This window comes from Lepidochelys kempii, chromosome 14 (genome assembly GCF_965140285.1).
Source record: "Lepidochelys kempii isolate rLepKem1 chromosome 14, rLepKem1.hap1, whole genome shotgun sequence".
Lineage (NCBI taxonomy): Eukaryota > Metazoa > Chordata > Testudines > Cheloniidae > Lepidochelys > Lepidochelys kempii.
Genome location: NC_136393.1, coordinates 50853203 through 50872648, shown reverse-complemented (window position 1 = coordinate 50872648; position 19446 = coordinate 50853203). Strand labels below are relative to the sequence as shown.

The window sequence follows — 19446 nt, the reverse complement described above, 5'->3', positions numbered from 1 at the left end:
CCCGCAGCCCCAAGGGCTGGACACTCACTTTGTCTCTAAGATCGAGGCTGGAATCGTCCCAGACCCACATGACTCCAGGAGCTGGGGCTTTAGGAAAACACAAGAATTATCCTGAGACTCGTGACACAATCCTGAGAGCCGGGAACACTGAATTTCTCCGTCTCCTCTCGGCGAGGCTCAGCCCTGCTGCTCTGCCCGGTAACAGCCTGGTTCGCGCAGGGATTTCTGCCATTGGGTGCGGGACCCTGGGGCGGGCTCCCCTGGCCAATGCCGGGCACTGCCCCCCAGCCCTGCCTCCCCCCAGAGTGTGACACGTGCCCTCCGGCCCCCTAGCACTGCCGGCCCCACGCCCAGCCCAGTGTCCGGGGAGAGGAGATGGGCGCAGGACGGGGCGTCCCCATGGCCCAGCTGGCCCTGCTCACCCTGCTGGCCCTGCCGGGCGCCGGGGCGGTGACAGGTACGGGCGGGGCGGGGGCTGTGACGCCTGGGCCTGGGGGGGCAGCTTGACCCCCATAGTGCCCGACTCCCACCTCCAGGGAGGGGACAATGGGGGGCTGAGGGGCATGGCGGGAGCTGCAGGGAGGAGGGTCTTGTCCCATAGGAGGGAGGGGGGGGGCTGATCTGGATGGGGTGGAGGGTGGTGGGTCTCACCCCTGTGTCAGGGAGGGGGGAGGGGAAGCCGGCACGGGGGCAGCAGAGGGATCGGGGGGAAGTCGCTGTGGTTTGGGTATGACACAGCCCTGCCCTAGGGGTGCAGCCCCCCATTCCACACAGGGGAGATGGGGGAACGTTCCCCAGAGGGTCACTCCAGGGCCAGACCCTGCTGAGCAGTGAGAGCGTCTGTGCAGAGCAGGGAGCCCCTGGCCCTGCTCCCTGGCCTGTCCCCATTGTCTGGACTGGCCTGGCCTGTCCCCAGGACTCAGACCCACGGGGGCTCTGTGGGGCACTGTCTCTCCTTGGCTAGTGGTGGCGGGTTCCCTGCTTTGCGATGGCTGGGTGAGATCCTGCCGGGCGAGCTGGGATCCCTAGGACAGTGGCTCTCAAACTTTTGTATGGGTGGCCCCTTTCACACGGCAAGCTTCTGAGTGCGACCCCCCTTATAGATTAAAAACGCTTGTTTAGATATTTAACATCATTATAAATGCTAGAGGCAAAGTGGAGTTTGGGGTGGAGGTTGATAGTTTGTGACCCCCCATGTAATAAGCTCGTGACACCCTGAGGAGTCCCGACCCCCAGTTTGAGAACCCCTGCCCTGGGATGTGGGTGCTGAAGTCCCTTGGGCCCTGGGGAATCCCAGCCTCAGCCCTGAGCCAGCTTTAATGTCTCTGGCTGGGGAGTTCCCAGGCTCCTGGTGACCAGCCCCGGGGGGGGGTGAGTGTCGGGGACCAGGGATTGAAATCGCCCCGAGAACCAGGTCATGGCTATGGCGGGACACAGAACAAGCCCCATGGACAGCCAAGAGAATGAAATGTCCTGCAACCGCAGCCCCAGCCCCCAACGCCCCCAGGAGCCGGTTTGGGCTGGGTCCCGTCCCCACTTGCCAGCTGAGCCGCGTTTGGTCTGGTCACTGCTTGGCTGGGAGATGTGAATGGAAACTAGGGAACTGAGCTGGGGTCAGTAGGGGGGTGTCACGGAGTCCCTGGGCGATGCTCTGGAACTGCTCCCCATGAAGCCGGGCAGGACTCTGGGGAAGTCTCCTCTCTGGGAGCAGCCTGTCTTCAGGACACACAGCTCCCCCGGCTTCCACCTTCCTGGGTCTGACCTCGGAGCATTCAGCCTCCTCTGCCCCTCCGTGCGCTTCCCACAGCCAGTCCGCCCAGGCGGGGTCCTGGGGAAGCCAGAGGGTCCTGCCCCCCAACTCCGCAGTGAGACGTGACTCTCAGCCAGCCAGTAAAACAGAAGGTTTATTAGACGACAGGAACATGGTCTAACACAGAGACACCATCAGTGGCCAGGAAACAGGGTGTCGGCCATTCTCTGTGTCCAGACCCCTGCACACACCTGCCCTCTAGGGCTCTGCAGTGATCATACCCCCTTATCCCACTGTGAGGATGTGAGGCAGCAGGGAGGGGGGAGTGTTGACCTGGGAATGTGCCCTGGGGAGGGGAGACCTGAGAGCCTGTCACCTGAGGGGGGGGGAGGTAACACCTCTGCCCAGGAATGTGGACGGGGAGTGCAGCAGGGAACCTGCTGGGGGGGTTTAGTTTTCAGTTTGGGGCTGGGTGGAGGAACACAGGGAACCCCAGGGCTGGGGTCTAAGCTCCCTGCTCCCCCAGAAGGACTCGACTGAGGGGTCCTGGTTGTACCCACAAGCTCTGTTTTGGACTGTGTTCCTGTTGTCCAATAAACCTTCTGTTTTACTGGCTGGCTGAGAGTCTCAGTGGATCCCAGGAAGAGGGGTGCAGGGCCTGGACTCCCCCACACTCCGTGACACCCACCCCCTAGCTACTTAAGAACTGCCTAGGGGAAACTGAGGCACCCCCACACTATTCCGAGGAAACATTAAGAACAGTCCCACTTCATCACAGGGGGTCTCTGCTCTCTCAGTCCTTGCACCGGGGCAACCCTAGGGGGCTTGTGCTGGGAGGACTGGGGCAGGGGCGCTCTCCCCTCGCAGTCAGTGCTGGCCCAATTGCCCCCAGCGATGCTGGGGGGCGCCGTGCTCCACGCACCTGCCCCCCTCCCCGACACCGGGGAGCGTTTGTGCGAATGTCACAGCCCGGGAGCTGGGGGGCTGCGCTGTTGGGGGAAGCGCTGAGACCCCCTCCCCCGGGCGGGGGATCAGCCCCCCAGGTGGCCGGTGCTGATGCCCGTCTCCCCGCAGCGGAGAACATGCTCTCCCAGGTGGCCTTCTACCAGCGCACGGACCCGGCCCAGCGCGAGGCCGGGGAGTTCATGTTCGAGTTCGACCAGGACGAGATCTTCCACGTGGACCTGGAGAGGAAGGAGACCGTCTGGCGCCTGCCCGACTTCGGCAAGTTCACCAGCTTCGAGGCGCAGGGCGCCCTGGGCAACATCGCCGTGCTGAAGAAGAACATGGAGATCATGATCCAGAGGTCGAACCGCACGCGGGCCCAGAACGGTAAGGGGGGGGCACCTTCCCCACCAGGGGCCTGAGCCCTCCCACCACCTTCCCTGCCAGGGGCCTGGCCCCTTCCCCGCTGTCACGGAGTCCCTGGGCGATGCTCTGGAACTGCTCCCCATGAAGCCAGTCAGGACTCTGGGGCAGTCGCCTTTCTGTGAGCAGCCTGTCTGCAGGACACACAGCTCACACAGCTTCCACCTTCCTGGGTCTGACCTCGGAGCATTCAGCATCCTGTGCCCCTCCGTACGCTTCCCCCCAGCGAGTCCGCTCAGGCGAGGTCCTGGGGAAGCCAGAGGGTCCTGCACCCCAACTCCGCAGTCAGACGTGACTCTCAGCCAGCCAGTAAAACAGAAGGTTTATTAGACGACAGGAACATGGTCTAAAACAGAGCTTGCAGGTGCAGAGAACGGGACCCCTCAGCTGGGTCCATTTTGGGGGGCAGTGAGCCAGAGAACCATGTCTGCACTTCACTCCATGTCCCAGTCAGCCCCAAACTGAAAACCCCCTCCAGCCCCTCCTCCTCTGGGCTTTGTTCCTTTCCCGGGCCAGGTGGTCACCTGATTCCTTTGTTCTCCAACCCTTCAGCTCTCACCTTGCAGGGGGAGAAGGGCCCAGGCCATCAGTTGCCAGGAAACAGGGTGTCGGCCATTCTCTGTGTCCAGACTCCTGCACACACATGCCCTCTAGGGCTCTGCAATGATCATACACCCTTACTCCAACCCCCTAGATACTTAAGAACTGCCTAGGGGAAACTGAGGCACCCCCACACTATTCAGAGGAAACATTAAGAACAGTCCCACTTCGTCACACCCGCTTCCCCGGATCCTTCTCCCCACCTTCCTGAGCAGAGACCCCTCCCATCTCTCCCCTACCTTCCCCTCCTTGCACACCCACCCGGGCCTGATACCAGACCCCACCAGAGATTGAGAGTCTCCTCCCAGCTCCCCCCACAGCCCCTGGAGGGCTCCAGGGAGCCAGTCAGCCGGGCCAGGGCTGTGCAGGGCAGGGGTCCCGGGCAGTTCACACCCTCCAGGCTGGTGGCCCAGGGCATCTCTTTGCCAAGGGCTGTTCCTTGCCCGTGCCCAGCCCCAGGCCCTGCCCCTGAGGGATTCTCTCGCCGGCCCCTGGTGCCCCATGAGCCGTCAGGGCAGGGAGCTGGGACGGCCCCGGTGACGCCCCCACAGTCCTGGGGAGAGACCCCTGAGCTGGAGCGTGAGCACCAGGGACTGGCTGGCTCAGGGGGGCAGGGAATGGGGCACGGGGCCTTTCCCCTCTAGGGGGTTGTCAAGGTTCCTCCCCCACTCTGAACTCTAGGGTACAGATGTGGGGACCTGCATGAAAACCTCCTAAGCTTATTTTTACCAGCTTAGGTTAAAACTTGTCCAAGGTACAAATTAATTTTACCCTTTGCCCTTGGAATTTCCACTGCCACCACCAAACTTTAACTGGGTTTACTGGGAAACGTAGTTTGGACACGTCTTTCCCCCCAAAATCCTCCCAACCCTTGCACCCCACTTCCTGGGGAAGGTTTGGTAAAAATCCTCACCAATGTGCATAGGTGTCCACAGACCCAAACCCTTGGATCTTAAAACAATGAAAAAACATTCAGTTTTCTTACAAGAAGACTTTTAATAGAAGTAAAGGAATCACCTCTGTAAAATCAGGATGGTAGATACCTTACAGGGTAACTAGATTCAAAACATAGAGAATCCCTCTAGGCAAAACCTTAAGTTACAAAAAAGACACACAGACAGGGATAGTCATTCTATTCAGCACAGTTCTTTTCTCAGCCATTTAAAGAAATCATAATCTAACACATACCTAGCTAGAAGAAAAGGAGGACTTGTGGCACCTTAGAGACTAACCAATTTATTTGAGCATGAGCTTTCATGAGCTACAGCTCACTTCCTCAGATGCATAACAGCTCACTTCCTCAGATGCATCGGGTGCATCCGATGAAGTGAGCTGTAGCTCACGAAAGCTCATGCTCAAATAAATTGGTTAGTCTCTAAGGTGCCACAAGTCCTCCTTTTCTTTTTGCGAATACAGACTAACACGGCTGCTACTCTGATACCTAGCTAGATTACTTACTAAAAGTTCTAAGACTCCATTCCTGTTCTGTCCCTGGCACAAGCAGCAGACAGACAGACAGAGACCCTTTGTTTCTCTCCCTCCTCCCAGCTTTTGAAAGTATCTTGTCTCCTCATTGGTCATTTTGGTCAGGTGCCAGCGAGGTTACCTTTAGCTTCTTAACCCTTTACAGGTGAGAGGATTTTTCCTCTGGCCAGGAGGGATTTTAAAAGGGGTTTACCCTTCCCTTGATATTTATGACAGGGGTGCTGGCTCCAATCTGGTCCCAGGGCTGGGACTGGCTGGCTCAGGGGCAGGCAATGGGACCCACTCACCCCTGTCTCCCCAGTGCCCCCTGAGGTGACTGTGTTCCCCGAAGACCCCGTGGAGCTGGGCAAGCCCAACTTCCTGATCTGCTTCGTGGACAAGTTCTCCCCACCCGTGCTCAGCATGACGTGGCTGAAGAACGGGCAGGAGGTGAAGGGGGGCGTCTACGAGACCGACTTCTACCCCCGCCAGGACAACTCCTTCCGCAAGTTCTCCTACCTGCCCTTCCTCCCCAGCCAGGGTGACTTCTACGACTGCCGGGTGGAGCACTGGGGGCTGCCCGAGCCCTTCACGAAGCACTGGGGTAAGGCTGGGATGCCCGGGAACCCCGTGGGCCCAGGGCTGGGAGCCAGGATGCCTGGGTTCTGTCCTGGCTCTGGGAGGGGAGTGGGGGCTAGTGGGTCAGAGCAGGGGGGCTGGGAGCCAGGACACCTGGTTCTATCCCAGCTCTGGGAGGGAAGGTTGGGAACAGCCCCCCTCACTCCGTGCCCTGTCCCTCTCCTCCTCTCTCCAGAAGTCCAGGTGCCCACCCCCGTCCCCGAGACCACCGAGACCCTGATGTGCGCCCTGGGCCTGGCCGTGGGCATCATCGGCATCATCGTGGGCACCATCCTCATCATCAAGGGCATGAAGATGAACGCCGCCCGCAACCCGCGGGGCCCCTTGTGAGTAGCCGCTGCCCGGGGAGGGCACCCGCTGCACCCGCAGCCCCTGGGCCCACACAGCACTCCCCGGGGAGACCCCCACCTGTTGTGTGTCCCCCAGCCAGCCACAGCCCCATAGCCCATCCAGCACCCACTGGGGAGACTCCCCGCACCCGCTGTGCTCCTCCCAGCCAGCACCCCCTGTGTCACAGGGAAACTCCCAGGCAGTGCTGGGAAGTGGCCCCGATCCCTGCCAGCTTCGTGTTGGGGCCCAGAGCTCCTGGTAACTGACCCTCTTTGCCTTTCAGATAAACGCGGGGAGGAGCCGGGCCCCTGAATCCCCCAGGTGCCTTCGTGAGACCCACTCGTACTGCCCCCCGCTGTCCCCAGCGTCCCTGCTCTGTGCCCGTTGGTGCCAGCTGCTGTACCCCGACCCCGTAACCGGGACAAGCCAACCCGCTAGAGACTCACCGGGGAGCCGGCCCCTCGGACTTCCCTCACCCACCCCGCTGCTGGGCTTGGGAGGGGGCACCTATCCAGGGAGAGGGCTGCTGCCCCATGGGGCTGGGAATGGGGATCGCCCCTCGTCAGGGGCAGCAGGGCCCACGGGGCTGATCCAAACCCCATTGCCATCGTGGGGAAGGTTTCTCTTGACTCCAGTGGGAGCTGGATTGGGCCCCGAGCCCGGCCCCTGTTGGCCAGAGGCTGCTGTCAGTCAGCCCAGGTAAAGCCCCTCCAGCCATTACCCAGAAGGCTTTGGGCCAGATTCGGCCATTCCCGGTCAATGGGGTCCCTGTGGGATGGGATCAGGCCCATGGCTGGGGGTGGGGCAGCCCCAGTGCCCGGCTAAAGGCCCCATGGCACCCGTGTGCGGCTCCCCCGGGTCCAAGGGCCCAGCGCGGGGTCGGTGTGGGAAGGGCCCAGTCCCTGTATAGTCCCCGCCCCGTGTGTGTCCACAGCCCGGCCGCCCCCGATCTCGCCCTGCAGCTTTGCGAACAGCCATAAAATGGGTTTTGGGGACGTTTTTTATCATGATTTTAAATCTGGTCAGTCTGGGCCATGTCCGCGGCAGCCTGTGTTAGCCCAGCCCAGCCGCAGTTGGTCCAGGGGCCCTGGGTTATAGCGGGAGTTAAGGGCGTTCAGTAGAAGGGCTAAGGAAGGGGCCAGGACTCCTGGGTTCTGTCCCGGCTGTGGGCGGGGAGTGGGGGCTAGTGGGGGAGAACTGGGAGTCAGGATTCGGGGGGTCGATTCCCGTTGCTGACACGGACTTGCTGCGAGTTGTGATGCACCCTATGCCTGTTTCCCCTTGTGTGATATATGGCCAGTCTCCTCCTACCGTGGTGGTGGGGGCTCTGGGGCTGAGGGATGGTCCCTGAAGAGCTTTGAGATCGTCCCATGGCCGGGAGCCCTGCAGAAGGGCAGGACTCATGGGCCAGGGTCCCCCGGGACTGAACCCCGCAGGGTGAGCGGCTGCAGAGAGATGCTGGCCTGTCTGGGTGCTGCGGTGACGTCCCCCAGGCTGGGGTCACTGTGACGCGAAAGGCAGATCCCCCCACCCCAAACACGGCACTGAGCCCCCAACCCAGCGCTTCCTTGCACCCCTTCACTGGCACCTGCTGGGAGACCCCTGTGATGGTTCCCCCCCGCCCCATGGTGCCACTTGGAAGTAGGGCACCACTGAGCCCACCTGACTCACCAGCGAGGGCTCCCTTTACACCGTACTGCTCTGCAGCCTGCCAAGCCCCCCCGGCTTCAGCCTGCACGTTACCAGCACACACACAGGTAGGGACACCCCCAGCTGCAGCTTCACACAGATGCTGAGATCAGCTCTGCATGGGAAGGCTCAGCTAAGGAACTGCCCGGTACTCAAGTGCACACCCCCCTCTAGAGGATAAACCCCAAATTATACCGTCTTGCACTGCACAGAGATGGGTACAGCATAAGCTCATGAAATTCACCCCCTCCCTCAGTGTGGAGAGGAATATGCACAGCCTTCTGCCCCCGGTTATGATTTTCACACCCTGGGTTTAGAGAAAACAAAAACAAGTTTACCAAACTTAACCCCCTCCGCCTGTGATTTATTTCTAATAGATGCTTGGGATTGCTCAAACTGGTCAGCTAGAGTAGCCAGTTCATCGACAGTTTTCACCTTTTTATCCCATAAACGCTGTTTTACATCGTCATTACACACACTCAGGAAATGCTCCTGAGCAACATGATCAGCCATTTCTGCAGCGCTTCTAACACCTTTTCCCCCTTGCCCATCACATCTCTCATCTGCTTCCACAGGCCACATTACTCATTCCAGCCCCTCTCTTTAGGCTTCTGAATTTTACTCAATCTGCTTCAAGTGTGAAAGTGTTTTAAAACCATTTCCTTGAATTTACCATAATCTGCAGCATCACCAATAGGCATCTTACTGAATCTGTCCAGAGCTTTCCCAGACAACTTTGCAACCAACATGGGCATCTTTTGGTCTTCAGGAATCTCATGGAGCACATACAGCCTCTCAAGGTGATGAAATATTCAGCAATGTCCCCTGTCTCGCTGTATGCAGGACACAACCGCTCCCATTGGTGGCTTTTTGGAGCGGTGGGACCCCGTGGTGTCTCTGTGGGGCGCTGGTTCCGCCCCTCTATCAAGTCCAGTTCATGCTTCCTCTCTCTTTCCTTCTGCTCCATGGCGAGCTTCTGGGCCTCGATTTCCTTATCAGCCTCTATCGGTCTCAGTTCCAGGGCGTTCTGGTGCGCAGCCTCTTGTCCGGCATCTCTGCTTCTGTGGTTCTTTGCTCTGCTGCTTCTCCTGCATTGATCTCCAGCTGCTTTAATTCCATTTGCCTTTTGCTCCCTCCGTCTCTCCCCTCCCCACTACCCGCCTATCCCTCCCCCTTGGCTGTCCCCCACCATCCCTCGCTCAGCGCGTCGTCCCCCTGCCTGGCTTGGTTACTTACCCTGCTGCCTGCCCCCTTCCCCACCACCCCCCGCCCTTCCCACTCCCTGCCCCCACCCTCACGGGGCGGCCATGTGTCCGTGGGAAACACCTTGAGCTCTGTGGACCAGTGACATTTTCCCACGGGGCGGCTCCACGCCCACGGCGCTGACCCGGCTTCCAGCCCATGGGGAACCAAGGCCGGGAACCGCGGCCAGTGGGAGCTGCGGGGGGCGGGGCCAGAGCTGCCGGGCCCCGCCCCTGGAGTCGGGCACGGTGGGGGGGGAGCCGCAGGCAGCCCCTCAGCCCGCGGAGCAGCAGGTGTCGGTCACTGTCAGACAGACACAGACGGGGTGGGGGTTGGGACAGACAGATGGAGGCCGGGGGAGCAGCGATGGGCACCCTGGGGTTGGCATTAAATACCGACTACAGAGGGGGCTTCCTGGGGGGGGCTATAGCAACTCCCCCCACCACAGAGCAGATCTGGGCTGCAGCTAGCTCCATCCATCACTCCGCCCCGCCCCACAGAGACCCACACAACCCTCCGCCCCCCCCGAGAAACCCCCACCGACCCCTGTGCCCCCGTCACTCCTCTCCAGAGAGCCCCCCCTTTGTGCCTCCAGAGACAGCTCCCCTCCCCCCTGCTCCCTACCATCTCACTGTCACGGACTCACAGATCGTGCCCATTCTTGGCCCCGTGCGGTCCGTGGGGGGTGCCCCATTCAGTGAGACAGCCCTTCTCCCGGGGGTCCACTCTCTCTCGGGGTTAAGCCCCTCCATCTTCTGGAGCTGCACCGCTCTGAGCCTCAGCACCCCTGTCTCTGCCGTGGGCCCCCTCAGGGAGTCCCCTCGCTCTGGACCCCCGGGGCCTCCACCCCCCGAAGGGGATGATGCCCCACTGTTCTCTAGACCGGAGTGACTCTCCGCCAGCGTAAAACAGGAGGGTTTATTGACTGTCTGAACCCAGCACAGGACACTCTCAGGGCCTCAGGCCTGGCCTCCTTCAGCCCAGCACATCCCAGTCTCCCCTGCATCCAGGGGGGACCTGCCTGCTCCCTTTCTTCAGCTCCGAGCCCCCCTGCTTCCCAGCTGGGCATCTGATCTCACCGGCCCCAAGCCCCTCCCGCCCGTCCATTGTCTCCTCTTCAGGTAAACAGAGTGGCCTGGGCCTCCTCTCCTCTCTTCGCAGCCCATTGTCGTCCCGCTGGCCAGACCCGGCTGGGCCTCCTGAGCTGGGCCTCCGGGTCACCAGTCAACGATCACCAGTCGCTGGGGTCTCCATTCTCCACGCCAGTGGTTGGGGTCCCAAGTTCCCTCCCTGGTCCTCTGTAACAACAAACTCCCTCTCCCATCACCTCCTTAAACCCGTAGCACCGAGGGAAACTGAGTCCCACCCCCTCTGCATGCAACCCATTGACAAAACCAAGAAAATCCCCCACAGGAAACAAGGAAAAACAGGAAACTCCCCCACTTCGTCACACTCCCCCTTTGCCTTCCCCCTCCCCCCCAGCCCATTGGCCCCCATGCCCAGTGGGAGCTGCCCCTGAGGCAGGGCGCCTGCTTGCAGACTCAGACCTGCCTGGTGCCTGCACAGCGCGGGGAGGGGGAGCCACAGGTGAGCAAGCCCCAGTCGTCAGCATCATCACAGCCACAGCCATTCTCTGTTTGGGGATTTCATTTCCCCGGGGCGAGGAAATCTAGCTGCTCTTCCCTTCCAGACAGCTGGTGGCTTTTCCCGTAAGAAACCGCACACCTGCTTTGCAAAGACGTCCATGCATCCCTGTTCAGTTGCCAAGTGTCTTTTCCGGTTGTTCATTTATTTTGTTAACTCAGTTTCAGAGGCAGTTTTAAAAGTCCCTTGAATTGTAGCTGGTTTTTGCCGTTGGTCCAAAGGCACGTGGAAGAGGTGCAGACTTTTATTTCTGTGGGCGAACCCACCCGACGCGGAAATGTGAGTGTCGGAGCTAGGAAAGCTCTGCAAGGGTAAGGGACCCTTCAGGACATTGTCCTCAAGTCATTCCTTCTTCTGGGCATCCCACTCTATTGTTCCCTCCTGCAGTGACAGTGATCAGTGTCTCCACCCACGGGGGAGATGGTTTGTTTTTTCTAAAAGCAGTTAGTTTATTTATTTTATTTTAAGAATTTAGAGGCAACACCCAAGACAAGGAAAATAACCAGTGACTTCCATGTAGTATTTCACATTGCTGGCTTTCTTCTCCTCAGAGGAACACGTGCTTCACATTTCCACCAGACTGAGTCCTTCTATTGTCCCATTGCTGGTCTCCTTTGCCGTTTGTCTTTCAATAGCAGTTCCAGGGTTGTCATAGTCTTTTACTCTAGCTTCTCAATGGGATATTAAGTCCTGTAGCCTACTGATAACATCCTCTTTTTGCTCCACCATCTGCATTAGCTCTTGAATCCGGTTATTCACTGTCGTCATTTTCTCAGTAGCTTCTTCAAGTTGTCGGGCAGATTCACTTTATTTAATCACCTGCATTTCAAGCTCGTCAGTTCTCCATGTCAGCTCTTCTTTGGTTTTAGTTAGTTCAACGGTAACTTTCCCCAGTTTTTCTTCAAGCCAAGCAGTCGCTTCCTGTGGGTCTTCTCGGGATCCAATATACCTGCAACCTCCTTCTGCCTGCTTCTTAATATCAGTGACATCATCTTGCAGAGAATCAATAATACCCTCAAGAGCAGTACACTTTTCGGGATCTCCATTCTCGCCTCCTTCCAGCATTCCAGCTCTTTCAGTACACTGGGAATTCTTCATCTCCTGTTCTTCATCCAGGTTTTTGGCACATTCATTTACCAAATCCTTGTAGATTTCCAAGCGTTGTTCAGAATCTTCTTCCAGCAACTCTGGATCCTGAGAAAGGCATTGCTTGAAAACTGTTTCCCGTTGAGCAAAATACGGAGTAAATTCTTGTGTGCCTTCTTCATGAATTTTTAATTCCAAGATTAATTTATCTTTGCTTTCATTGATCAGCTTGCTTTCCAAGTCTTCTATTAGAGTTAGTAGTCTCAGATACTCTTCTTTTCCAAGAATTACTTTCTTTTCCTCCTCCTCCTCATTTGCCATCTCTTTTGCCAGATCATGCTCTTCATGTGTGTCATTGTTATCCACAGTTAAATGCTCATCGTCTTCTATCACATCTTCCAGGCTCCTGTCCCAAAGTACAGGGGCTCTTTTTCTTGCTACCTGCATTTTCCTGTCAGCGTTATTTAGGAGAGACGCGTCTCTTGCAGACTTCTGGACAACTGGCTGCTCTTGGGGAGCGTTAGAAGAGTCTTGAACACAAATTTTTGGGGCAACTGCTGAGAGCTTGAGCACATTGAGCGTTTGTCGCACGCAGCAGCACACTGGCTGATGTTTACCATCCTATAAAGCTTTCCTCTTCCCCTGAAAAAGCCTTGAAGGAAGCGAGTGTCCCGAAATGGTACGTGCAGCAGCAGCTTTGGCTGTTGACTGTTCTTGAGTGCATGGAGGCATTTGCCTAGAATCAGTAGAGAAGTGTGAATATTTCCACTCTCTTTCAATCTATCACCCTCATTGCGCGTCTTGAAACGTCTTTCTGAGCCAGCCAGACCACAGAGCGCCACTTCACTGACTCGGGTTACAGCAGGAGCTTCACGATCTTCCGTCTTTAGCCTTTGAAGAGTGGATACGCTGCGACTTCTACGGGAGTGAGGATCCCGCTTGCTGCAAGCAACACTCTGGTGCTTCAGCCCGAGCTGCAGAAGTTGAAAAGCTGCTTTTGAATCCGAAAACTGAATCCACGGCAGATCTTTCACATCAGAGCAGCCTCTGATGTCTTGGGCAAGACACGGCACCCTTCTTTTCTGGTCATTTGACCCTGGGAGCGACACGTGGTAAACGCACTTGTTGTCAAGCTCACAAAAGGACACCCAGACAGAAGACGTCCTGTCACTTGCCACGCTCGCCCACGGTCGGTGGTTCAGGGTCTTTTCTGGGTTCTTCCAAGTCTGCAGATGATTCGGAAGTTTTGCTGTGAGTGTTGGTGCTGTTTTGCGAGTCTACCTCTTTCGCTGGGTGAAGGATTGAATATTTCACAGCAATGTCTTCTCTCACTCGGTCGTTAGTCGGCCTTATATCATCTCTACGGCCAAGGGGTGTGAAATCCATCTCTGGACACACTTTGCCATCTCCCACAGGGGTCAACCCTGCAGCCACTCTGCCTCTAGGCTTGTTCTCTGTCCGCGCCCCCTACCAGCCCCTCTGGCCTCCCCGGGATCCCCCCTCCCGTTACTCCCGGTGGGTCTCTCTTCTTTCACCAGAGCTTCGCGTGAAGGAAAGTCTGTCATGGCAGCTTCTTCGCTCTGTCATGTATTTAATTGTGATGTATTTATTAAGCGTTAATTAATGTACTGGGGAGTCCCCCTTCGGCCCAGCACCAGACACCATGTTCTACCCTCTGGGCCCGAGGGGAAACGCCCGGCCAGGTCCGTGTCCGGCAGCGGGAGGAGCTGGAAGGAGATCCCAGGGGCTGAGAACGGTGGGGGAGGGGGACACAGGCAGGTCACTAAGGGGCTAGAGGCCCCGATCCTGCAAACGTGCCGAGCTACAAGCTGGTGAGCGACCCCCTGGATTATGTGAGAAGCCGCGTGTGCTGACGTGCTCTGCTGGTTTCGGGTCAAACTGAGCCCCCGCACCCAATGCTGCGTTTCCCCCCCACACCCACTCCAGCAAGGTCCCCCCAGCTGGGCCCCGGCGGCCCCATCGCCATAGGGCTTAGAGCTCCCCCAGCTCTCCAGTGCTCCCCTGTCCCAGAGTTGGGGGGCGCAGGGGGCTCCCTGGAGGAGAGAATCATAGAATCATAGAATATCAGGGTTGGAAGGGACCCCAGAAGGTCATCTAGTCCAACCCCCTGCTCCAAGCAGGACCAATTCCCAGTTAAATCATCCCAGCCAGGGCTTTGTCAAGCCTGACCTTAAAAACCTCTAAGGAAGGAGATTCTACCACCTCCCTAGGTAACGCATTCCAGTGTTTCACCACCCTCTTAGTGAAAAAGTTTTTCCTAATATCCAACCTAAACCTCCCCCACTGCAACTTGAGACCATTACTCCTCGTTCTGTCATCTGCTACCATTGAGAACAGTCTAGATCCATCCTCTTTGGAACCCCCTTTCAGGAAGTTGAAAGCAGCTATCAAATCCCCCCTCATTCTTCTCTTCTGCAGGCTAAACAATCCCAGCTCCCTCAGCCTCTCCTCATAACTCATGTGTTCCAGTCCCCTAATCATTTTTGTTGCCCTTCGCTGGACTCTCTCCAATTTATCCACATCCTTCTTGAAGTGTGGGGCCCAAAACTGGACACAGTACTCCAGATGAGGCCTCACCAATGTCGAATAGAGGGGAACGATCACGTCCCTCGATCTGCTCGCTATGCCCCTACTTATACATCCCAAAATGCCATTGGCCTTCTTGGCAACAAGGGTACACTGCTGACTCATATCCAGCTTCTCGTCCACTGTCACCCCTAGGTCCTTTTCCGCAGAACTGCTGCCTAGCCATTCGGTCCCTAGTCTGTAGCTGTGCATTGGGTTCTTCCGTCCTAAGTGCAGGACCCTGCACTTATCCTTATTGAACCTCATCAGATTCCTTTTGGCCCAATCTTCCAATTGGTCTAGGTCCTTCTGTATCCTATCCCTCCCCTCCAGCGTATCTACCACTCCTCCCAGTTTAGTATCATCCGCAAATTTGCTGAGAGTGCAATCCACACCATCCTCCAGATCATTTATGAAGATATTGAATAAAACCGGCCCCAGGACCGACCCTTGGGGCACTCCACTTGATACCGGCTGCCAACTAGACATGGAGCCATTGATCACTACCCGTTGAGCCCGACAATTTAGCCAGCTTTCTACCCACCTTATAGTGCATTCATCCAGCCTGTACTTCTTTAACTTGCTGACAAGAATACTATGGGAGACCGTGTCAAAAGCTTTGCTAAAGTCAAGAAACAATACATCCACTGCTTTCCCTTCATCCACAGAACCAGTAATCTCATCATAAAAGGCGATTAGATTAGTCAGGCATGACCTTCCCTTGGTGAATCCATGCTGGCTGTTCCTGATCACTTTCCTCTCATGCAAGTGCTTCAGGATTGATTCTTTGAGGACCTGCTCCATGATTTTTCCAGGGACTGAAGTGAGGCTGACTGGCCTGTAGTTCCCAGGATCTTCCTTCTTCCCTTTTTTAAAGATTGGCACTACATTAGCCTTTTCCCAGTCATCCGGGACTTCCCCGGTTCGCCACGAGTTTTCAAAGATAATGGCCAGTGGCTCTGCAATCACAGCCGCCAATTCCTTCAGCACTCTCGGATGCAACTCGTCCGGCCCCATGGACTTGTGCACGTCCAGCTTTTCTAAATAGTCCCTAACCGCCTCTATCTCCACAGAGGGCTGGCCATCTCTTCTGCATTTTGTGATGCCCAGCGCAGCAATCTGGGAGCTGACCTTGTTAGTGAAAACAGAGGCAAAAAAAGCATTGAGTACATTAGCTTTTTCCACATCCTCTGTCACTAGGTTGCCTCCCTCATTCAGTAAGGGGCCCACACATTCCTTGGCTTTCTTCTTGTTGCCAACATACCTGAAGAAACCCTTCTTGTTACTCTTGACATCTCTTGCTAGCTGCAGCTCCAGGTGCGATTTGGCCCTCCTGATAACATTCCTACATGCCCGAGCAATATTTTTATACTCTTCCCTGGTCATATGTCCAACCTTCCACTTCTTGTAAGCTTCTTTTTTATGTTTAAGATCCGCTAGGATTTCACCATTAAGCCAAGCTGGTCGCCTGCCATATTTACTATTCTTTCGACTCATCGGGATGGTTTGTCCCTGTAACCTCAACAGGGATTCCTTGAAATACAGCCAGCTCTCCTGGACTCCTTTCCCCTTCAAGTTAGTCCCCCAGGGGATCCTGGCCATCCGTTCCCTGAAGGAGTCGAAGTCTGCTTTCCTGAAGTCCAGGGTCCGTATCCTGCTGCTTACCTTTCTTCCCTGCGTCAGGATCCTGAACTCAACCAACTCATGGTCACTGCCTCCCAGATTCCCATCCACTTTTGCTTCCCCCACTAATTCTACCCGGTTTGTGAGCAGCAGGTCAAGAAAAGCGCCCCCCCTAGTTGGCTCCTCTAGCACTTGCGCCAGGAAATTGTCCCCTACGCTTTCCAAAAACTTCCTGGATTGTCTATGCACCGCTGTATTGCTCTCCCAGCAGATATCAGGAAAATTAAAGTCACCCATGAGAATCAGGGCATGCGATCTAGTAGCTTCCGTGAGCTGCCGGAAGAAAGCCTCATCTACCTCATCCCCCTGGTCCGGTGGTCTATAGCAGACTCCCACCACTACATCACTCTTGTTGCACACACTTCTAAACTTAATCCAGAGAGGGGCCGACCAGCCGAGGAGCTGGGCTCAGAGGTGTCCAGGCAGGTGCCCGGCGCTGGTTGCGGTAGCAGCCCGGGGAGGGGCGTTTTAAGGGGTGTGAAATGTGAATGTTGATGGTCTCTGTGTTGGGGGGTTACAGGCCTGGGGCCAGGGGATCCCCGGAATCGCCCGAGCCAGGGCTCTAGGGGGTGCAGTCCTGGGTCTCTGAAACGTCCCCCAGGTTCTGCTCAGCCAGCCTGGCCTCCTGCGTAACTCGGCCCCGGGGATTTCAGCCGGGATCTCTGCGTCCGGCCTCGCCCGGAGCTTGTCCTGATGGGCTGTACGTCCACCCGGCTATAGTCCAGGCTGGCCCCCCCAGACCGGCTGTGACTCGAGGTCGCTCCATGAGTCAGTCCCGAGTGACCCCGGTTGGGGACCCGGCCCTCCATAGCCAGGCCCTACAACCGCCTGGCACTGCCCTAGGACCCGGCCTGCTCTCTGCTCAGCCTGGCCCCACCAAGGTCCCCCCACCATGGGACCCTGCCCTCTCTGACAGGGGTGGAGGTGGGGGAGCAGGGCTGTGTTTCCCCCTGAGGTCCCCCCATATGTCTCCTGCCCTGGGGGAGGGTCTGTCCCTTGCAAATGCCCAGCTCGAAAGACAAGATCTTGTGGTGGTGGCAGCCGTTGCTGGGTGGGCACAAGCTGGGGGGGCAGGGGGGAGAGGGCCTGACCCCCGCCCCAGGGGGAGCAGCCGGTGTTTGCAGAGCCCCAGAATTCCCCCCACAGCTGCTCACACCCTGTCCTGCTCTCTGGAGCCCCGTGGGGCAGGCTGTCGGCTCTGGGATGGTATTCGCTATGTGTCAGGGAGTCCCCGAGCGATGCTCTGGAACTGCTCCCCATGAAGCCAGGCAGGACTCTGGGGAAGTCTCCTCTCTGGGAGCAGCCTGTCTGCAGGACACACAGCTCACCCGGCTTCCCCCTTCCTGGGTCTGACCTCGGAGCATTCAGCCTCCTCTGCCCCTCCATGTGCTTCCCACAGCGACTCCGCCCAAGCAGGGTCCTGGGGAAGCCAGAGGGTCCTGCCCCCCAACTCCGTAGTCAGATGTGACTCTCATCCAGCCGGGGAAACAGGTTTATTAGATGATAGGAACATGGTCAAACACAGAGCTTGTAGGTGCAGAGAACAGGACCCTTCAGCCGGGTCCATTCTGGGGGGCAGTGAGCCAGACAACCCCGTCTGCACTTCACTCCTTGTCCCCAGCCAGCCCCAAACTGAAACTCCCTCCAGCCCCCTCTCCTCTGGGCTTTGTTTCTTTCCTGGGCCAGGAGGGCACCTGATCTCTTTGTTCTCCAGCCCTTTAGCTCTCACCTCACATGGGGGGAAGGGCCCAGGCCAACAGTGGCCAGGAGACAGAGTGTCGGCCATTTATGTACCCTGGCCCTTTGCTCTGCAACAATTACACCCCCTAAAGATTTAAGAACTGCCTTGGTGAAACTGAGGCACCCCTACAGTATTCAGAGGAAACATTAAGAACAGTCCTGCTTCGTCACACTATGGGTCTGTGCCGGGGTGGGATGGGGCAGGGGGATCCCTTGGCCTGGGGTCCCTGGAGGGAGCAGCATTTGCTGACGCCGTGGGGACAGGGAGCGACCCGTGTCTGTCTCTGAGAGTGTCACGGGGGGGTGCTCCGTTCACCCCCACGGCAGCACCCTCTTCATAGAGCTCAGAGGGGCAGGGAGCAGGAACATGGGGTGTGGTGGGGGGAATCCAGCGGGGAAAGCGCAGGATGGCCCTGATTTCTTGGGACGTGCCTCACCCATGAGGGAGGGGACGTGTCCGACAGACCCCCGCCCCCCCCACACACACACCCAGAACCCGCCCCCAGGAAAGCCGGCCGCACAGGGTCCTGCTTGGGCAGGGATGTCTGTATCCGTGACCCGCAGCCTGTCCCTCCGTCTGCACCCTGAGCCTGAGCACCCCCAAACCCCCATCCTCAGCCAGGACCCCTCATTCCACACCAGCCCCACTCCTCTGACTGAGCACCCCAGATAGACAGACAGCCCCCATGCTTGTCTCTAGCATGTGGGGGGTGGGGGGCTGGGAGCCAGGGCTCCTGGGTACTTTCCTAACACTGCGAGGGGAGTGGGGACTAGCGCGGGGGGCTGGGAACCAGGACTCCTGGGTTCTATCACAGTTCTGTGGCTTCTGACAAGTCGCTTTCCCTCAGTGTCCCCCTCTGTACCATGGGGTGAGGACACCGACCGGGGCTGCATTTCACTCGTAGTTTATTCCTCTCCAGTGCAGGTGTGGGGCTGGGCCAGGCCCCCGGATGCCAGCCAGGCTGCAGGCCCGGGTGGTTTCGGGTGGAAAGTCCCTGGCACCGAAATAACGCCCGCCCATGGGACCCTGGTGTCTCACTGACGCACCAACAAGCAGGACGCTGGGCCGGGGTTAGCACCTCCGGGGCTCGGCCAGGGGCAGCGCGGCACCGACCGGGCATCACCGGGCGCCGGGCAGAGTCGGGGCGGGGAGCAGAGTGTGTTGGATGCTGCTGGGGCCCCGGGCTGGGGGCTCAGAACCATCCCTGGGGGCGGGGGGGAGTGAAACCAGGTGAGGGGGAAAGCAGACGTCAGTCTGTCTGTCTGTCTGTCCGCCCACAGGCTGCCGGGGTGTGAAACGACGTAGAGAGTTAACCCTTTCGGGGTCGCGGGGCCTGAGAAATGTCTCCACTGGGCTGTGGGCAATTGCACGGGGACTTTCCGCTGACACGGGATTGACGGCCCTGGACTGAAAGGCCCCATGTCCCGGCCCTGGCCCCCTGAGCCAGCCAGTCCCTCCCCCCAATCCCGGCCCTTCAGCGCAGCCCTGTCCATTTGCCCTCCCTGACGGAGCCTGTGCAGGGAAAGCCCAGCGAGGCCGCGCTCGAGGGCTGGAGTCTGGAGGGGCCCGTACTCAGAGCTGGGCTGGAACCCAGGAGTCCTGGTGCCCAGGGCTGGGCTCTGTC

General features: G+C 58.0%; 1 protein-coding gene and 1 pseudogene across 2 annotated transcripts; one reads left to right on the top strand and one right to left on the bottom strand.

The window, feature by feature from the left end:
• Positions 1 to 317: 317 nt before the first annotated feature.
• Positions 318 to 7290, top strand: LOC144929397 (HLA class II histocompatibility antigen, DR alpha chain-like). 2 transcript variants are annotated; one of them, XM_078848756.1, is made up of 5 exons: positions 318 to 457; positions 2825 to 3082; positions 5505 to 5786; positions 5997 to 6147; positions 6435 to 7290. In XM_078848756.1, the coding sequence occupies exons 1-5, from the start codon at positions 376 to 378 to the stop codon at positions 6436 to 6438; spliced, it is 777 nt and encodes a 258-aa protein (XP_078704882.1). In that variant the 5' UTR covers positions 318 to 375; the 3' UTR covers positions 6439 to 7290. The 2 variants fall into 2 exon arrangements, with proteins under 2 accessions (XP_078704882.1, XP_078704883.1); XM_078848757.1 differs by lacking the exon at positions 6435 to 7290 and having other exon boundaries at positions 5997 to 6151.
• Positions 7291 to 11533: 4243 nt separating this feature from the next.
• LOC144929281 (kinesin-like protein KIF20B pseudogene) lies at positions 11534 to 13198 on the bottom strand (annotated as a pseudogene).
• Between the last annotated feature and the right edge of the window lie 6248 nt (positions 13199 to 19446).